Raw genomic sequence first — 19,300 nt, forward strand, 5'->3', positions numbered from 1 at the left:
AATCAAAATGACATATTTTAAAGGATTAGTTCCAGAATTAAAATTTCCTGATAATTTACTCACCCCCATGTTTATGTCTTTCTTTCTTCAGTCGAAAAGAAATTAAGGTTTTTGAGGAAAACATTTCAGGATTTTTCTGCATATAGTGGACTTCAACAAGATCCAAATTGCGGTTTCAATGCAGCTTTAAAGGGCTCTACACGATCCCAGCCGAGGAATAAGGGTCTTGTCTAGTGATACGATCTGTCATTTTCTAAAAGAAAATAAACATTTATATACTTTTTTTAACCACAAATGCTCATCTTGCACTAGCTCTGCGATGCGCGTCCACAACTTCACATTACGTAATTATGTTGGAAAGGTCACTCATGACATAGGCAGAAAAGGTAGGGTAGAGCAAAAAACTCCTCCAACTTAGTCGTCCGACATCGTTGTTTTACCTTTTTTTGTAAAGGCCGTTTGACTTCGTCTTTGCACGTTCGCTTTGGGTCGGTACTTCTGCCTTCCACCTTTCCAACATGATTATGTAATGCGTGAAGTCGTGGATGCGCATTGAAGAGCTAGTGCAAGACGAGCTGTTCAACCCGTTGGTCCCCGTTGAAGTCCACTATATAGAGAAAAAACCTCAAACCAATTTTATATTTTTCTTCCGACCAAAATGTTGATAGCAGTCGCACTGGTGCGACCACCACAACGTTGGCCAACATCAAATAGCAAACGCAATGAAGGCGGAACGAAACTGCGCTGCTCATTTTTGCTAAACGGACCGTTTATCAGTTTGCACCGATGTTACGCCGTTACTAGTTATAGGCTTTAAGTCCACAAATAAGCAACATTCACCATGGATTTAATGTAGTAACACTAACTGTAACCATGGAAGTTTGGCAGGAATAGTCAAATGCTTTCAAGTACGTCACACATCTTTTTCCAGCACTTCAAAACTCAAATATTTAAATGTTATTTTTGAATGTGATGACCAAAACATTATTTGTTCATCCTTCAAAGATTACCCCCATTTATAAAACTAAAAGTTTCAAGATGTAGGAAAACTCACACTTATTTAAAAATAAAAAAAATACATTAAATTACCATTGTAATCAGTAGGTGGCTGCCATTTCCGCACCCAAATATATATATTTTTTTAATAATTTTGCTTTTTAATTATTATTTCGACATTATGAATAAAATTGCTGCCCTCAAATGTTAATCTGGAGCCTTGCAAACTTAAAATAAAACTGAAATAAAATAAACCTTTGTTTATAACTTCTACATTACATTACATTTTTTTATAAGGAGCTGTTTTTTTATATGCTGCTAGGAAGACACCCCAGAAGATGGGTCAAGAACAGCTCTATCATTGTTCAAAGTAAAATAAGGTACTTATATACTTTATGATGTTAGTTTTAATAAATAAATATGATATATATATATATATATGGTGTCACACCAACTGAATTAAAGATGCAATGTGATGCAATTAAACAGGCCATGTTAAAAAATAGCACTGTTTAAAAATTGACATTTGAATAATGCATTTTATATCACATACTATAAAATTAGTAAGCAATATGCAATGTATACTGCACAATGGTTAATAAGCTAGCACAGCTTTCAGAACATAATCAGAGAGAAAGAGTGAAAAAGAGAACGTGTGTGTGTGTTTAAGAGAGATGAGTAGCATGTGGTCCAGGACAGTGTTTGATGGTAACTGTGCTGTAACGTACACCTGCTGCAGATGGCAGGACGATTTACAGTCTTATATAAATAAAAAAACATGCAAATGTGTGTCAAACTAACACCTGCTGCAGAATTCATTTACATTTAAACAATGTCGTTTCCTCCTGTTGATACTGAGATTGTCAGACCAAACATGCATAAACATGAGCCGTAAACATCTCCAGACATCTGACCAAAGTACCGTGTCGATGAAACGCTCCAAACGCTTCCTAAAATACACTTGTCCAGAATTCCTGAATCTAATACAATTCTTTTGCAATCAATGCCAAGAGATATAAAAAAGAAAGTGGATGTAAAACAGTATATTTTTTATAGCTTTATAGAATTACTGTCTATCGCAGGACTTTTATAGAGCGGATGTAGGCAGGGCCGCACCCACCATTGAGGTTCTCGTTTAACTCGCAAACTGAGCTTGACGACGTAGATGTGACGTGAGCAACCTGTCTGTCTTCTAGTAGCTGTTCCAAGAGAAATCTGAATCATTCCCTTCCGAAACTTGCAGAGACGGAGAGCTTGAGTAGGAAGTGTCCATGAGCTAGGAGCAGGAGCAACTTTTGCTAATTATTCTGATGAATTATTTTGTAATTTTGCCTCCACGTCCCCCCGATTGAGTCCGTTGGTGCTTCAGTGACTACTTCGCTCAGAGAACCTGTCAATCACAGCTGTCAATCGTGACGTTACACCACCGTTTTTATAGCATCGCGTAACTAACTAAAAACAAACCTATTTTAAAAACAGACACTTGAACTTACATCAGCGTGATAAAAACTACAGTAAATGACAGAAACCACCTTTGGAAAAAAGATATTTGAAGTGTAATTTAATTGTTTAGTTGGTCTCGCGCCGCGTTGAATAACACGGGGAGGCGGGGCTTATGACCTTTACTTGGACCAGTCACTGGGGGGCGATCGAGACTTTTTGGCTTCAATTTTCAGGGCTTGTGCGGTTGCGGCACGCTTGATATTTACATATTACTCGTAAAAAAAACTAGATATTGCGAATACATGTTTGCTTCTAAAATAAAATGCTTTAACGTGCACTAACGTAAAAAGGTGTGTGAAATATTTATTGTCAGATGATGAATAAACATACAATTAATTTCATCATTTGTGTACAATATTTGGCTTAAATCAATCAAACGATCAGATGATCAGTTGATCCCTCCTAATTTCATGCCTTTAGCAGTAAATCCTGTTTTATGACAGTTGATAAAGATATATTAAATCATTGAAAACATTTAGAAATGTAAGTGCATAAAACACAAAAATTGGAAACGCTCATAATTTGTCGCTCCAATATTCAGTCTGTCAGGTTTCCTTTTTCTTTTCTGCCTAGACAACACAAATCTCGATCGAAAAGTCGCAAAGTGTTTACTTATATTTGTGTGTGTGTGTGTGTGTGAGGCGCGGGCACGATCGAACAGTGGAAACATAAAAACATACTCCGTCATTTTGTTTATACAGGACATCATTCAAACTGCAAAGTGTTTAAAGGGATACTTTACCGTTTTTTCATATTAAACTATGTTATTCCCTTAACTAAGACGAGTTGATACATACCTCTCTCGTCTCAGTGCGTGCACTAAATCCCTCTGTCTTGCGGCGAAACTTTGTTAGCCCAGTTCATTTAATATGGGCCAAGCAGAGAAGCTACCAAACACCTCCACGTTTTCCCTATTTAAATACAGTTACTCGCGAAGTGTAACTCGACCTAGGACGGTGACACAAAACAAAACGTTGCGCTTTTCTAAGCGTGTAAAATGGATAACTATTTTGTATGGCGGAATACCACAGCAAGTGCTTGTAAGCACTTCGACTTGGCGCAGTAATATCTTCACTAGAGGGAGCGGGGGCCGGTGAGAGGATTTTTCCACGAGTGAAGATATTACTGCGCCAAGTCGAAGTGCTTACAAGCACTTGCTATGGTATTCCGCCATACAAAATAGTTATCCATTTTACACGCTTAGAAAAGCGCAACGTTTTGTTTTGTGTCACTGTTCTAGGTCGAGTTACACTTCGCGAGTAACTGTATTTAAATAGGGAAAACGTGGAGGTGTTTGGTAGCTTCTCTGCTTGGCCCATATTAAATGAACTGGGCTAACAAAGTTTCGCCGCAAGACAGAGGGATTTAGTGCACGCACTGAGACGAGAGAGGTATGCATCAACTCGTCTTAGTTAAGGGAATAACATAGTTTAATATAAAAAAACGGTAAAGTATCCCTTTAAGTTACTGTTAATTACTGTAAATTTCAAGGAAAACAAATATATTAATCTGAAATGTAGCAAATTAATTTTCAATTCATTCAGGTACAATTACCAAACATATCTCAAGGTCTTTTTATTAATTTAATTAATAAACTAATTATATAAAACTATTGTTCAGTGCACTACAAATAAACTGGTTCTATGCCTTTACTTTATTAATAAAACTTATTTAAAAAACACAAGGCTTAAGTAATTTATTTTCCTTTGGTGGTACAGCCTGAGACATGCACAAGCCTTCTGAATTTTTGTTTTGCTTTTCCCTCCATTGTACCGAACTCCTACCGAACCGTGATGTCTGAACCGAGCCGAACCGTGACTTCTGTGTATCGTTCCACCCCTAATATAAATATATATATATATATATTATTACTTATTTACTATTCATATATGTAACTGAACAAAGCCCCTCTCTCGGTTAAGACCAGTGTGGTCATTTCAAATGTCCTTATTGTAGTTATATCTGACCCAGATCTGTGCTAACTAAATCCACCTGGATAAATGTGGACGATGTTGGCTTGGATCAAAGCGATCAATCATGCATAAGTCATGAGGAACAAATGAGGACTTTGAGCTGATCAGGTGTTTATGCACCACTTAACTTGAACAGAGACCACTGGTCCAGAAAGAACCACTAATTAGCTGAATCTACAGCGCCACTGCAAAAACAATATTTCATGTGAGTTGTGAGCTTCTACTCACTCACTCACTCAAAAAAAAACAAAAAAAAACAATGCAAAGACAACACATCTTTCTATTGTATAAGCTCCAACCATAAACAAACAAAAAGCACTAAGTCATGTCCGATTCATGAAAAGATGATTCTTATGAATCACTCAAAAAGACCAATAAACTCAGTTTGAATCACTCTGACAAATCCTTCACTAATTGAACTTACTAAAATCAATCAGAATTTAATTCACATCTCACTCATTTACCTGCAAGTATTTACTTTTAGTAACTCAATATGAAGTATTTTGTGCACTTAAGGTCCATAAAAGTTAATATCAAAATTAGAAATGCATTGATATAAAATAAATAATAAGTTAATTAATTTGAAAATAAATAAATAAATAAATAAATAAATAATAGTTTGAATTTAAACATTATAACATTAATATAAACAAATAATGTTATATAAAATATTATATAGAGTATAAAATGCATACTCATTTTGACAATTGCTAAATATATTTAGTGTTATTAAATTATTATTGTTTAAAAAAAAACTTTCAGAAAACTTTCAAATGATGCCAAACATAATCTCAATGTAAACATAGGCGAAATAAGAATGCACAATTAAATATCCAATATCAGCCTATATATAATATTCAATATAGTCTGATAACAATAAATAATAATAAAAAAAAACTATAAAAAGGTCTCATAATGATAATGATATATTTTGTACATCCCTGATCAAAATAATAATTAATTTGACAACATATAAAAAAATTAAGGTGTTTGTATGCTCTATATGTGCACTAGCAAAGGGACAAAAGACTAGAAGACGAAGAAAGGCTAACAGAGGAGGGAGTTTGTGGTGGACAGGCTGTAAAACCCTGCTAATTAGACCGCAGAGGCGAATAGCTCCAGGGGCGTTGTTCGAATTTTCAAAACCATCATTAGGAATCAAAGGGTGAAGAAACACGGGACTCTTTTCAAGCCGCATCTTCAAACACAGCCTCTACGGCCAGACCTGACAGAGCACCTGAGAGAAAAGACAGCAGAAAGATGGACACACTAATGCTATCAGCTGAGCCTCTCCAGGTGCACAGACGTCAATACAGTCTGGGGCTGTGAGCACACGTCTTTACAGAGCGGCTTTCTTTTGTTCCTCTGCTGTCTCTGAAGCACAGATCTCTCTCGCTCTCTCTCTCTGTCACGCTATAATGACTTCTCCTGCTGAGGAAATGTGACGTGACTAGACAGGATCAGCGCTGTGGGTGAGGAAAGACAGGCCAACTACAGTTCTCTCTGTGATATTATTATAGTCAACAAAACAAAAATACAATAATAGACAATACACAGAAGAAAAATATCACATACCTCAATTAAACCCAGAAATCCTGACTGACTGACTGACTTATATTCGTTTTTCTCAAGCTCATTTTAATAGATTCGAAGTACTTTAGAAAATAGAATGCTAAATAAATTATATTTTAGTTCATTGCAGCATTTCTGTGCATGTTACACATTTTAATTTAAATATGTTCATTCAAACATTAAATATGTCTTTAAATCAAATTGTGTGATAGCATACACTACCGTTTAAATGTGTGAAATTTGAAAATGAAAGTCAAATTTGGCAAGTTTAAGCAAGGATGTATTAAATTTATCCAAAATGACAGTAAATACATTTGTAATAAAATTTCTATTTGAAATAAATGTTGTTTAAATAAAACTTTCTATTCATAAAATATTCCTGAAAAATATGTATAACAGTTTCCACAAAAATATTAATCAGCTTAACTGTTTTCAACATTGATAATAACAATAAATGTTTCTTGAGTAGCAAATCAGCATATTAGAATGATTTCTGAAGGATCATGTGACACTGAAGACTGGAGTAATGATGCTGCTGATATTGTAATCATTTTTAATTGTAATTATTTGACAACATTACGGTTTCAGATCAAATAAATGCATCCTTGATGAGCATAAGAAATTTGCCAAAGACTGTCCAAATATGTGAGAGAGAATTTAAAACATTTCTGAGAGGGTTTTACCATACAAATGGTAACATGCTAATATAAGAACTGCCATTAAAAATGTCAAACGTTCTTAGACAACTAGCCAATCATTGTTACCCATTCGTAGTAAATACAACAAAAAAGATATAATTCAGGATTTTTCTGTCATTTGATATCAATAACACACAGTTTACTATAAGCCAAATTGACCTCTAGATACCAACATCGGTCATTAAAAAACCCTATTGGTCAACCACTAATCAAATCTCAATGTTCTTACTCAGTTCTATGATGTTTAGTAGTCAATGATCAAAGACGACACTCTGAAACAGAGTCACTGTCACTCCTGCATACATTGCCTGAGATATTTCACATTTCTGTGTCCCAATTACAAGCTCCATACCCTCCAAATCTCAAACACTTGAGGCGTTCTTCCGCACCAAGATGCTTTTCTACCAATTTCCACCCGCCACTCTACAGCTCTGTAGTGCACATCTGCAGTGCTTTCCCACAGATACGGACAGGAAACAGCCCAGTGTCGAAAGGCAACATCCAAGATTCCTGCTTCCTCTCATACATGCATAATCAGAGCGGTCTTTCTTTCAGCTGCCAAAACGGGTCCAAAACAATAGCTAAAATAACGATGGGGGCTGAGCCTGTAAAAACTTTAGTGTGTGTGATACAAACCCTAAGGCTTGGCTAAGACTGTGGAGACACCCAAGAGATTTGAGATACTGCTTTCTGGTACCTGAAGCGCTAAATTCCCAGAAGCTGAGATCTTTGCTCCAGTCAAGACTTCACGGAACCAAACATCGCCTGTTTCTTTAGGACTGAAACCCTGTAGGCACAGCGGGCGATTTGCATGCACTACCTCTAAATCCCTCGGGACGTTTCACTCAGTAGTGAGAGAAGTACACACCTCTTGGCAAGGTCAAGAGTAACGGTGCACAACCAAGTGGGAATGACTGGAAATATGGAGACTTGGCAAAAAATGCAAGATGTTCAGCCTCAGACATGACTTTAGGGCGTTTGCACAAGATGATTCCCATTAGACCAAAAACTAATCTCGCAAGTGAGGCTAAAAAAATAAAAGAAGATGGAGAAAAAAAAAAAAAAAAAAAACTCAGGCAATTTCTCCCAGAGAAGAGTGCAGCTTGTCAAGTTCATTTTCTGACAACAGAACGAGCTCCACCCCTCCCCTGGAGGCCTGGATGCGCTGCTGTGTATCGACAGTCACAGCAGGAAGCTCGTCCAATCATAGCAGCCGCTTCAATGGGACAGGCCTAAAGTACTGCGCCAAAGTGATTATTGATTTACAAATAACTCATCTCCTTTTACACAGCCAAACCAGAAGTCTGCAAGAGACTGCATGCATCCTATCAGATATCAACATACTAGTTTGTGGGTATTAAAGGTGATCTCTAATTTATATTAACAAATTTAATAGGCATAGAGTGCCTGTTGTCTTGAGTTAAAGTATAATTTTTTCTGTTTCAATCAAACATGATTGTGCTGTACAATCATATTCATCAAATAAAAAAATAGCATCATAACATAACTCAACTAACCAAACCATAACACTGGCACACAATCAGTGAAAAACAGAATCAGATACACAAGATCAACGAGAGCCTCTTTCTTCGTTAACCTGTTGAGCCAAAAACTAATGCAAGTAAATGTAATTTCAGATCACGTCGTTTTAAAGAGCCTAGAGAAGATGCTAGTCTTAGGTGTAGCGAAAAGATATCCCAATGCTTCGGAGCAGCCACTGCAAATTCTTAGATACCACTCAATTTGAATATGGTCCTAGGAACATCTGAAGTCATCTGACTTGACCTGAGAGTCCTAGGTGGTTTATGTACACAAAGATCTGCTAAATATGAAGGCCTCAAGTTGTGTAGTGCTGTGTATACAAGAATCAATAGTTTAAAATCAATTCTATACTGAATTGGCAACCGATGTAGTGAGGCTAAAATAGGCGTTACATGCTTTTTCTTACGAGTACCTGTCAAGAGTCTGGCAGCAGCGTTCTGCACCAATTGAAGAAGACCATTTAACAGTGATTGGCTCATACAGTGAATTACAATGATCCAGTCTTACAGAGATGAAAGCATGAATGAACTCTTCAAAATTACTAGAAGACAAAAATAGTTTCCTTTCCCAGCAAGCAATTTTGCATTTAAAAGACGTCTAATAGCCGTCCAAAGCAAAACGTCTAACAGCCCAGACGTCTAGGCTAAAGCAAGGCAAAATCTGAGCTGTCAGTGAAAATCTAATAGACGCCTAAACCATAGCCCAAGAATAGACTAAGTCATCAATTAAATAACAAAGAAATGAAATGAAACCAAACACCTTGTATTCACCAAGATTCTTTACCACCACTTTACAGAAAATTTTAAGTATCAGGAGCCGCAACCCAGATTATTTCAACTTCAAAAAGTAACTTCATGGAGGCAATTCAATAGTGTCTCAATTGAACTATTATCCTGTTTCCACAAAGGTACACCTGAGTGTCGTCTGTGTAACAATGAAAAGATAATCCATGACCATGAAATATAGAACCTAAAGGAAACATATAATAAAAACAAAATTAGGCCTAGAATTCTGGCTTCTTTCTGCTCTGACAATGTTCCCCGACCACAGGAACAATTCTCCATGCCACACAGCCGGGCCAATCAAGGTGTGGATGGAGGACCACAGATCAAGAACCTGTCATGGCCAGCCCAATCTCAAGACCTGAACCCCATTGAAAACCTCTGGAATGTGATCAAGAGGAAGATGGAAGATCACAAGCAACAAACAAAGCGGCGCTGCTTGAATTTTTTGGTCCAAGGGTGGCATAAAGTCAGCTACCACATGACACATGAAAGCTGTGATTGGAAATTAGGGTTATTCCACCAAATATTGATTTCTGAACTCTCCCTTAGTTAAAATATTAGTAATGAATTATTTTAAAATGAAAATAAACTTGTTTTCTTTGCATCGTTCGAGGTCTGAAAACGTCATGGCATAATTTTTGTTATTTAGACCAGTTGTCTAAATGACAATATTGTTTTATTTAAAATTTTGAAGAAATGTTGTCAGTAGTTTATAGAACAAAACAAAAATGTTAATTTTACTCAAACACATACATATAGTAAATCCAGAGAAACTGCTAATATTGCAGTGGTCTCTTTACAAAGCTGTATATGTATATGTATATATATACACATACACACACACACACACACACACACACACACACACACACACACACACACACACACACACACACACACACACACACATATACTACTAAAAGAACTTCCCTGACACGTATAAGAGTGATTGTCTAACATCTCTAAATTACTATCATTTGTAGCTGACAGTCAAATCTAACTAATAAAAAAAAAATATATAGTTTATGATCCTCCTCCGGCTTGTGTCATTTTGAAGATCATTCTCTCACAATACTAGAGAACAGAACAACACATTTACGTCATAATTCCTCTAGCAAATCATATGACACCTAAAAGATACAAAAACAAAATTACTTACGTCACTCTGCCGGTCAGTGTGGTCTGCACGTGCTTCTGGAATTCAGGATATTTAGAGGCCAGATGGACAAAGTCTGGAGGTTTATCCTTATAACGGTTTCGAGGATGCATGGATTTATTCAGGGCCATTCTTCCTGCAATACTGCAAGACAGATTGCACGTCACTACAAATAGCAGTCAAAAAGATTCACGAATCTTAAGAGTCGTGAGTCAAATAGATTTAAAGAGATAGTTCATTCCATTCCAGTTTTCCATTCACTTTCATTGTATGGAGAAAAAATAAGATGCTTTGAAAGTCAATGGTGACTGAGACTGTCTCCTTCTTGTTAGAATAAATTAATTCATACAAATTTAAATAACATGAGGGTGAGTAAATGACAGAAACTTAATTTATTGGTGAACTGTTGCTTTAAGTTTTGTTTTCCATGTGCATGATTTAAAGTGCGACACATATGTGCTGTTATTGCATATGTCTGTTTATAGAGGAATCATATTACTCTTGTCAGCATGTAATGTAATAAATTATCACGAATCACAAACGTGCTCAGGGGTAATTCTCTTGATTTATGCTAAGAGAATAGCCAAACAGCTAATAGATTCACCAGACAAGACACTGCAAACATGCAACTCTAACGAATAGCACAGGCGACACTCGTTTAAAACATCGTTAGATAACGTTTAAAAATATCGGAAGATTAGATGAATACCGAAGAGTGAAAACTTCAGGAGTTTCTCAGTGTTCAGCACACTCGCCTGTCATTGGCAAATCACGTTGTACTAACGTTCAAGTGTTTCTTCCCGGGTTCCGCTTCAGTCACAATTCTGCGTCGGCGCACACAAATGGCGTCATGGGATCGGGTTATTTTAATAATATAAAATGTAATATTTTCCAGGTCATTTTCTGTATTATTATTATTTTATACTTTTCCCCTGGCTGTTTTCTTATTTTGTACTGGTGGTTACGGTTCTATATTGTATTTATATTTGCGCATTTATTACTAATATAACAAAAGTAACACATTTTCTAAAATACCAACTATAGTAAGGTAGTTAACCTTATTATTCTTCATGCATAAATTGCTAATGTCAGCCTAATAATTTTTTTTTACATAAATGGATATAGTATTTGCCAAAAAAAATTTAATCTATTTTTATATATTTTTTAAAGAATTGTATTTTATATATTTAATCATCAAAGTTTACATTATTTTTTTCTGACCTGTTTAGTCATTTGCTATTTAATTGTTTTCTTGTAAGAACAAGTTGTAATCGTTTAGTACAGTTTGCACTATATTCTGTAACCTCTAAAACAAATTTTGAAGTGGAATATGCAGAAAATGTAATGAACTGTAACTGTAACCACTTTTGACTATTCATGCAGCATCACTACCAACAGACACAACATTCATATTTTTTTTTCTTTAATTATGTTGCAAACAATAACATCCAGATATATTGTTAACAATTGGCTGTGTGAACAGTGATACCATAAAAAGCAAAGAGTCCCATCCAAGCTGTGGAGACTGAAGCCTCCAATCTATTCACAAAGTAATAGCTGATGATAGACCTGTGGCTGGAGGATGGACCTACAGACAGGACCTTCATGAGTCTGTCTGTACATGAACCCATCCAGCGTGTGCAGAAGTGGGATTGCTTGGGACCTGCGAATAGCAAACGTTCTCTCCGGACACATAAAAACAGGACATCATCATTGTCATCATCATCATCAAGGCCTTTTAAAAGAGGCATGTCCAATCTTAAGGTCTTAAGGAAAGCCAATCATAAGGGAGTAGCACTTCTCATGGGGATAATAAACTCTGGACAATGTTAATACATGCTTAAATTACAAATGATTAGATTCAGAAATATTTTTTGTCCAAAATTACCCACTTTTTTTTTTGGTTTAGGTTTACAGCCCCAGCGCATATGAATCTCTTTTTGGTGCTGTGTAACACAGTGAAGTGACTGAAGAACCAATGTCAATCGTCTCCACTAGAAACTACAGGAGGCATCAACGGTGTTTGCTTGCGATGGGCACTTCTCCCTTGGGTTGCTCAGTCTGCCACAATCCCATAGCGAAATAAAGTCGTCATCTTCCTTCACTCAAGCACACACAGATCGGCCTCTACAACCACAAACTGAGCGGCCCACTGTTAGCACGCCAGCTGACCTATCTGGTAGGGTGTCTGAACCAATCATAGCACATTATATATATATTAGACGTCACTTTGACCATTTGAGGATGGTCGGACATCAAATGTGGCCAATGGTCCCCCACCAGACAGCTCAATTCTCAGTCTGGTTACATGCAGCAGTGCTACGTGGACAGGTACAGATCTCAGACTAGTCACTATCAGATTTTCAGCAGCAGTAGGTACACCCAGTACACACACAACAGGAAATCGCTTGATAATAGCATGGTTAAGCAGTGAATTCTTTATTATATAATTGCATTGGAATGAAAAGGCGAATTAAAATGCATTTTGAAGCCTTACATTGCGTAAACCTTCAATCCGATGGGACCGAAAATCTAACAATAGCAGGGATGTGCAAGTTAATTGAATATCTTTTGTCTTCGCACAAAGTCAAAAGGCATATATTTTCCTTAAAAGATATGGAATGGTTTATCTCCATGTTTGGGACTTTATCAAATAATTTCCCATTGTGTATTTTTTTTTGTACATTTATTAATAGATAAAGCAGAGAAAGTGCCACTCGTCACATTTGAGTAATGGCTTGAGCACCTGTGGTTATTTTTAGGGATATTCAGCTATGGTCCACAGTATGAAGATCCCTTTACAATAGGAGTCACCATCAGGACTCTCCACAGAGAGAACAGGCAGATCATCGGTTCGCAGCTCCACAACTTGCTTGTTTATTATGAGATTGAGCTTTCCACAGTTTTTTTTATTTATTATTTCATCGTAAGCCCATCGTTTCATTTTTTTTTTCACCTTGGAAATCTTTGCACTCATTCTTTTAGCACAGATTTTTGCACATCCCCTGATGAGAGGAAACTTTGAGCTCTTGTCATGCTTTGAATCCTATGTCTAAACTGAAGGTTATGAATTCTCAAGTCTCTGCGCAACTGCCATATGGGGAAACGAGATCATTAAACAACAAAGGAAGAATCAGGACGTCTTCATCTGAACGCAATCTTAAACGTCGAGGGCCAAATCAAGTGCTTCGTAGAGGCAACGTTTACGGTGCTTACAAGTTTGAAGTGCTCCTGAGTGACAGACAAATCATAGAGGTCAAAATCAAAATCTTTACTAAAGCTATCTCTGATTTGGGCCAAAAAGAAAAACTCTTGCTGCCCACTATTCAGCATGGCTTTTTGGACGCAGGAGTTCCATACAAATTCACTCCTATAATTAAGCACAATTCTCTCTTACAGTGTAAAGTCATGTCTCTGGGATTGTACTTCTCAGTAGGACGTGTCATGACAAGTGTACAAAGATTTATTCCCAAAGGTTTCCAGACAAAACACATGAAACGTTCTTAGATGCAACCATTAAATGTTATCTAAATCCACAAGAAGAGAATGGTAAGTACACTCCAGAAGTTATGCAACAAAGCTACAGAATAACTCTGATAACAAGCCCCAGATCAACTCTCCTCCTCAGCATTATAGGTTCGTTCTGTAGCCTTTGCCCCTTGAAAGGTCTCCAAGCTAGGCACAAACAGACTAAGACAGTGGATGAAAAAACAAACAAAAAAAAAACCCTAAAAATTAAATAAAAAGACAAAAAGAAATCAGACACTGTCATTAAATTATCAGTTTAGTGCCCTACATTTAACCCAGTCAGCTTCTGCCTTCGGTAGGTCAGGCTGAGTGAAAGATCAGCCTGTGTTAAACCTATGGTACTTCTAGACAACATTATGTAAATTTACAGTATACAGTTTTGGATTCACCATGCAAGAATACTTTTTTTTTATTTAATAGCTCGATCTACATCCAGAATAATTTACATAAAAGGACACGCTATTGAACCAGAGTTTGGTGGGTGATAACCGTGGTGTTCGAGTGCATCCAGAAGAGCAGGAGGAAGCTGAGGGGGAAGTGGAATGGGTCCGGGGAGGGGGTGGAAGGGAGCATGGAGGTGTTGTGAAGGGTCCTGCGGCTATGATCAGCGACACTCCCACACTTTTACTGTTTGATCTACACTCCCAGTGACGACGTACGGAGCCGACTTGTGGAAATCTGTGGAGAAATTAGAGACACTATACTTTAGGAACATACAGACTTGAACTAATAATTACTATTACTCATAATAGAAAGGCAAACACTGTAATACTTCATTTACCGTTTCCTTATTTAGCAGTTCAGTCTAATAATTTATTAAACAGGACTGTTAAAAAGACAGTAAACTAATGAAGATGGAGAATAAGAGATCCTGTGCATCTGCAATCAGGAAAAAATAAATAAAATAAAAAATAATAATCTTCTGGCATTTATCAGACAAACAAAATGTAATGGCTGATGATTAAAAATGCCAAAGATGTTGTGTAATGTGACAATTTTTTCTCAAAAAAAAAAAAATTTGTTTAGGGTGAGGCTGTCTGATCTTCTGACAAATGGAAGAGAGGCGGAGAGAATCTTGTTTGAAACCAATCTGTGTTTTACCAATTCCTTTTGGTGACGCTCATGGCACTGACATGACACACTTCAGCTTTAAAACATACATAAAACACTTCAAATAGCAGGATTCACAAGCTCAAACAGTGTCAAGAGACCTGAAGCCTCAAACAGACACTCTCTATTCACACCAAAACTATTGTTTCAAATCAATAGTCTAGAAGATGAGTTGTGTACTGAAGTGCTTTTAAAAGGAAGTTTGAAGCTTCACAGGAGCCTACAGGGGAACTGGCTGAATAACATCAAGTATCTCTAGAGAGCTTAAGTGCCTTGATCCACTGAAAAGATCTGGACTCGAGCAGTTAAAAGACTGGAGGGTTCAGCGTCCTCTGCCAACGGCTGACAGGACTACCTTTTGTCGAGTTTCAAACTTCAAAATCACTCTTTGGGGGAAGATAGGATGTGCTCCCTTTTTCTTTACCCGTCTTTACCCTACCTTGGTCATCAAAACAACTGATATGCATTTCAGTTCAACAGAACATCAAACATCAAACAAAACAACATCAAAAACCAGTGACAGAAGATTACTGTAAATACGGCCACTTACCCAGAGAGGTAACAAAATGTTCATGGGCACTCAAGGTCTTCATGCAGCGCTTGTTTTTGTAGTCCCAGATCCTCAAAGTCTTGTCATCAGCACAGCTCACAATGAACTTTCCTCCAGGGTGCACAAGAATCCCACGGACCCAGTTATCATGGCCAACCTAAAGAGATGACACCAAACAAAAAGATTCAGATTCAAAAAGCATAAAGCTTCTCAAACAGTCACATTCTGCAATGCAGAGACTCACACTAATTTTACTAGACCGACTCACCAGTGTCATAAGGCACATGCCAATGCTCACATCCCACATCTTAATCGTCTTGTCTCTGGAACCAGACAACAGGAAAGGACCAGGTTTCCCGCTTTTCTTGGTCTGGCAAAACAAAACAGCAAAAAGAGCATTTGAACCAATGCTGTGGAGTAGCCAACTCGAAATATTAATTGAACAACTAGTGTGATGGCAGTCCAGCTGTTATTAAAATACTAAAAACCAGTAAGCTTTCTGTTGTCACTGAAAAGTAGTTGCATATCATGAATCACAATCTTGCAGTGAATTGGTTTGTTCGGACAATTCATGTAAAAGAAGTTTTAAAAAAAAAATTATAATAAAAAAAAAAATTTCCCCCCTCAAATATATTAAAATCTATAAAAAAAATTGTATTCTAAATATATTTGGTGTCAATATATCAGTTTTCAAGTTTGATGCTGTCATCTCATCGAAAACATTAATTGTGCCAGGAAAATGAGTAAACAAAAGCTTATAGCCTGGCAAACAAAAACAACTTCCCCGACAAATTCCATCAACCCATTTTTATGCAAATTTTGAGATATAGCAATAGATAAAAAATAAAAAAAAAGAAGCCAAGATGCGCATAAATTCTAAAAACGTTTGTGCTCAATTGAGTTGGATAATTTTTAATCTGGTAAGAAGACATTGGCATAAACTATAAAAGAAACACATTTACTGAATAAATTCCTTGATGTGCAAAAATTCATGTGACTTGGCCTCAACAGATCATGTGAACTGGGGCGCGATGGAACGGCATAACTGTACTAACCAGCGGACTTATCTTGTTGCACAGAATCTAAAGTGTTGTTTTGGTCATTCGTAAATGCCTTAGCCAAAGTCTTTCATCAAAGTGTTTCAGTAAAATTACCTCCCAGGACTGTCTTAAGGCCCCGTTATACATCAAGCGAAATCGAAGAATAAACTGGTGTGATGTCATTTCGAGCAAAATCAGGCCAAAACGAACTTTACATGACTGCATTCCAAACAGCAGGCATCCGCCTCCGAAAGCAAGATAACATGACTCCGCTTAATTTATTATGTACAAAAAAAGACCCACAGTGACTGCAGCAACTTACATTTTTTTAAAGTGATATTTGATAGCAGTTTATCAAGAAGTTATGATTTTGTTCTCTTCGACTCGCTGGATGGAAACGGTGCTTTATTTAATGAATTCCAATTTTGCACACAAATTAAATAAAAATGTTTGGATGGAAACATAGCTACTGATGTATAACATCTCACACAAAGCATATGTGTATAGATTAATATTTATTGTTCTTTGAAGAAAGATGCAATAGCATTTAGTCAAGTCTTTAAACCACAACAAGGTTACGGAAACTGCTTTATCAAGACTGATGCCGACAACAGCAACATTAGGAGAGACAGAGACTTAAGTGGAGGTGCCTATAACGGACATCAAATAACACCACTCTGATGAATTACCGTCCTTTGAATTCCACACCTCAAAATAGAGTACAGAAACCCATTACACATCTCGTGCAGTCAATGAAAAGAGGGATATAACAAGAGCAGAGGTGTTTGGGGCGATAATGCATTTAGCAAAGAATGCAAAGAATGGGCGCTCATTACATTCAAGGCCTCATCTATTATTTCCCTGAAAAGGCCAACTCTGCTCGAGGTGAAGTGTGAACAGACACACAAAAACAAAATTGCTCTTGATGAGAGGCTGGCATGCTCAGACAAGTGTGTTCAGGCACATTTATACATTTACACAGAGCTGCTGTAAAGGCTAATTTATACTTCTGCGTCGGGTCTACGCCGGAGCCTCTACGCTGTAGGCAACGCGTTGATTTTCATTTATACTTCTGCGTCATTGTCCGCGTTGTCACGCAATTACACATGCAGAGCATGTGAAACCCGAGGGAGGGGTTCTAGCAGACCAATCACAGCGCTTGCGCCTGCATAGAATTGACTACAATGACTACGTTGTAAAATTTTTGGAGAGGTGCACATCAGGGTACGCGTGCTACACACAGCCTACGATGTAGCTACGGCGTGAGTTCGATGCAGAAGTATAAATTGGGCTTAATGACATACAAGGCTTTGTTATTAACATCTGTGGCAGTTTTATGGATATCAAGAGTGTTTTAATTCCAACCTGAATAGTTTCAACAAGACCAAATAATGTTGCTTTTTTTATTATTGAGGCGAAAGTTTCCTTTACACAATAGTAATTACTGTAAGGGTTAAAGGCTGTATTCAACTTGCTGTGAGGGCTAATGCTTCAGCAGATAAAGATTAAATTGGACACGGTTGATCATAAGACTGGCAAAAAAATCCAAATGGTACGTTCTTCACCTTAGGCCATCAACAGCTAATCCCACCCATGTAATTTCATGGTCTATTTCAAACCATTGTACATGACAAATTTAGATCGTCAGTTGAAAATCAAAAGGCCCATCAAAATGTGTTTACAGTGCACAACAAAGAGATCAATATAAAATTGAAAAAAATCTGTATTATTTACAGAAACAAAGAACCATTGATTCAAACCAATTTTTTTTTTTTTTTAAATAAAAGGTTAAAAGAAGTGGATTTTTTCCCCCCGTTGACCTGTAATAACATCTGAGAGCTGGTTTCTTGAAGCATCTGTAGTATACTTCTGTAAATGTATTTTTACCTGGTATTTTACTGTACCCATGTTGTACATATGACATGTTACCAGTTACTAATTACCAGTGGTGGTTGAAGTACACAAATCACAAGTGCACAAAGTAAAAAAGAACAGACCAAATTATGATTTTCATTTTACAATAATCAATACTAAAATCCAGCATTAACATACTATCACATAAGCAAAATTTTGCAGGCGAAAAAAGGGGCCATTGTCACTTAAAACAAAAAGCTTTATATTGGTCAACGTAGCGAATCTTTTACCCTCATGCGAAACTCCCAATCCATTATCCAATTGAAATTATTTCACACAAATTCACAGGACAAGAGTAAATGTGTAATCTCTTGGTTATTGGCTCATTTTGAGTCAGACTAACTGGATCACTGAATCAGCAGTTGACTCAAAAACGAATTAATCGATGAGTGCGATTTGCCAACCGATTTAACGGGTTCATTGAAAGAATCAGATTATTCACAAATCAGACATCGTATTGACAATTTCTTTCAGCTTAAAATAAGGCACAATATGTTTTTATTTTATGTAGTGGAGTTAAATGTATGATAGTATGCTTTGGAAACATGGTGAAGTAAAATTTTACCGAAATAAAAATGCTTTTTTACAAATGCTTGACAAAATGTACTCAATTACAGAAACAAAGTAAAAAATACTTTACTGTCCACCACTAATTACTATAGCTAGAACAATCCGAGAAGCTGTTCAAAATAATTAGACATGCACTTCATTACTATTAGTCAGCAATTACCTGTTACCAACTATAATACATATGAAATGATAGTCTTTGACTGAACTTTATCGACAAGAAAAACACTTGCCATCATAAATACAGCATTCCTTTTAAATCTGTTAAAAGAAGAGGTTTAAGAAAGCATCTACAATTATGGAACATACTAAAATGGCACAAATATTTGACATCACCAATGCTACAGTATTTCCCCCTAAATTTTC

The 19,300-nt window shown here is 36.8% G+C and overlaps 2 protein-coding genes across 2 annotated transcripts in view; both read right to left on the reverse strand.

Moving 5' to 3' along the window:
- The window catches only part of mettl16 (methyltransferase 16, N6-methyladenosine), a 36,254-nt gene extending 25,199 nt beyond the window's left edge, over window positions 1-11,055 (reverse strand). The window contains exons 1-2 of the mRNA XM_082180536.1: window positions 10,935-11,055; window positions 10,229-10,369 (exon numbers count right to left, since the gene is read on the reverse strand). Coding sequence (XP_082036662.1) covers window positions 10,229-10,356 — 128 coding nt within the window. The 5' untranslated portion in view covers window positions 10,357-10,369; window positions 10,935-11,055. The remainder of the gene's footprint in view (window positions 1-10,228; window positions 10,370-10,934) is intronic.
- A 1,593-nt stretch (window positions 11,056-12,648) lies between these two features.
- pafah1b1a (platelet-activating factor acetylhydrolase 1b, regulatory subunit 1a) overlaps window positions 12,649-19,300 on the reverse strand; it is a 41,842-nt gene continuing 35,190 nt past the window's right edge. Inside the window, exons 9-11 of the mRNA XM_082180557.1 lie at window positions 15,682-15,783; window positions 15,414-15,570; window positions 12,649-14,431 (exon numbers count right to left, since the gene is read on the reverse strand). Of these exons, the coding sequence (XP_082036683.1) occupies window positions 14,358-14,431; window positions 15,414-15,570; window positions 15,682-15,783 (333 nt within the window). The 3' untranslated portion in view covers window positions 12,649-14,357. The remainder of the gene's footprint in view (window positions 14,432-15,413; window positions 15,571-15,681; window positions 15,784-19,300) is intronic.

Source organism: Leuciscus leuciscus (genome assembly GCF_965113295.1).
Source record: "Leuciscus leuciscus genome assembly, chromosome: 9".
In the NCBI taxonomy this organism is placed as follows: domain Eukaryota; kingdom Metazoa; phylum Chordata; class Actinopteri; order Cypriniformes; family Leuciscidae; genus Leuciscus; species Leuciscus leuciscus.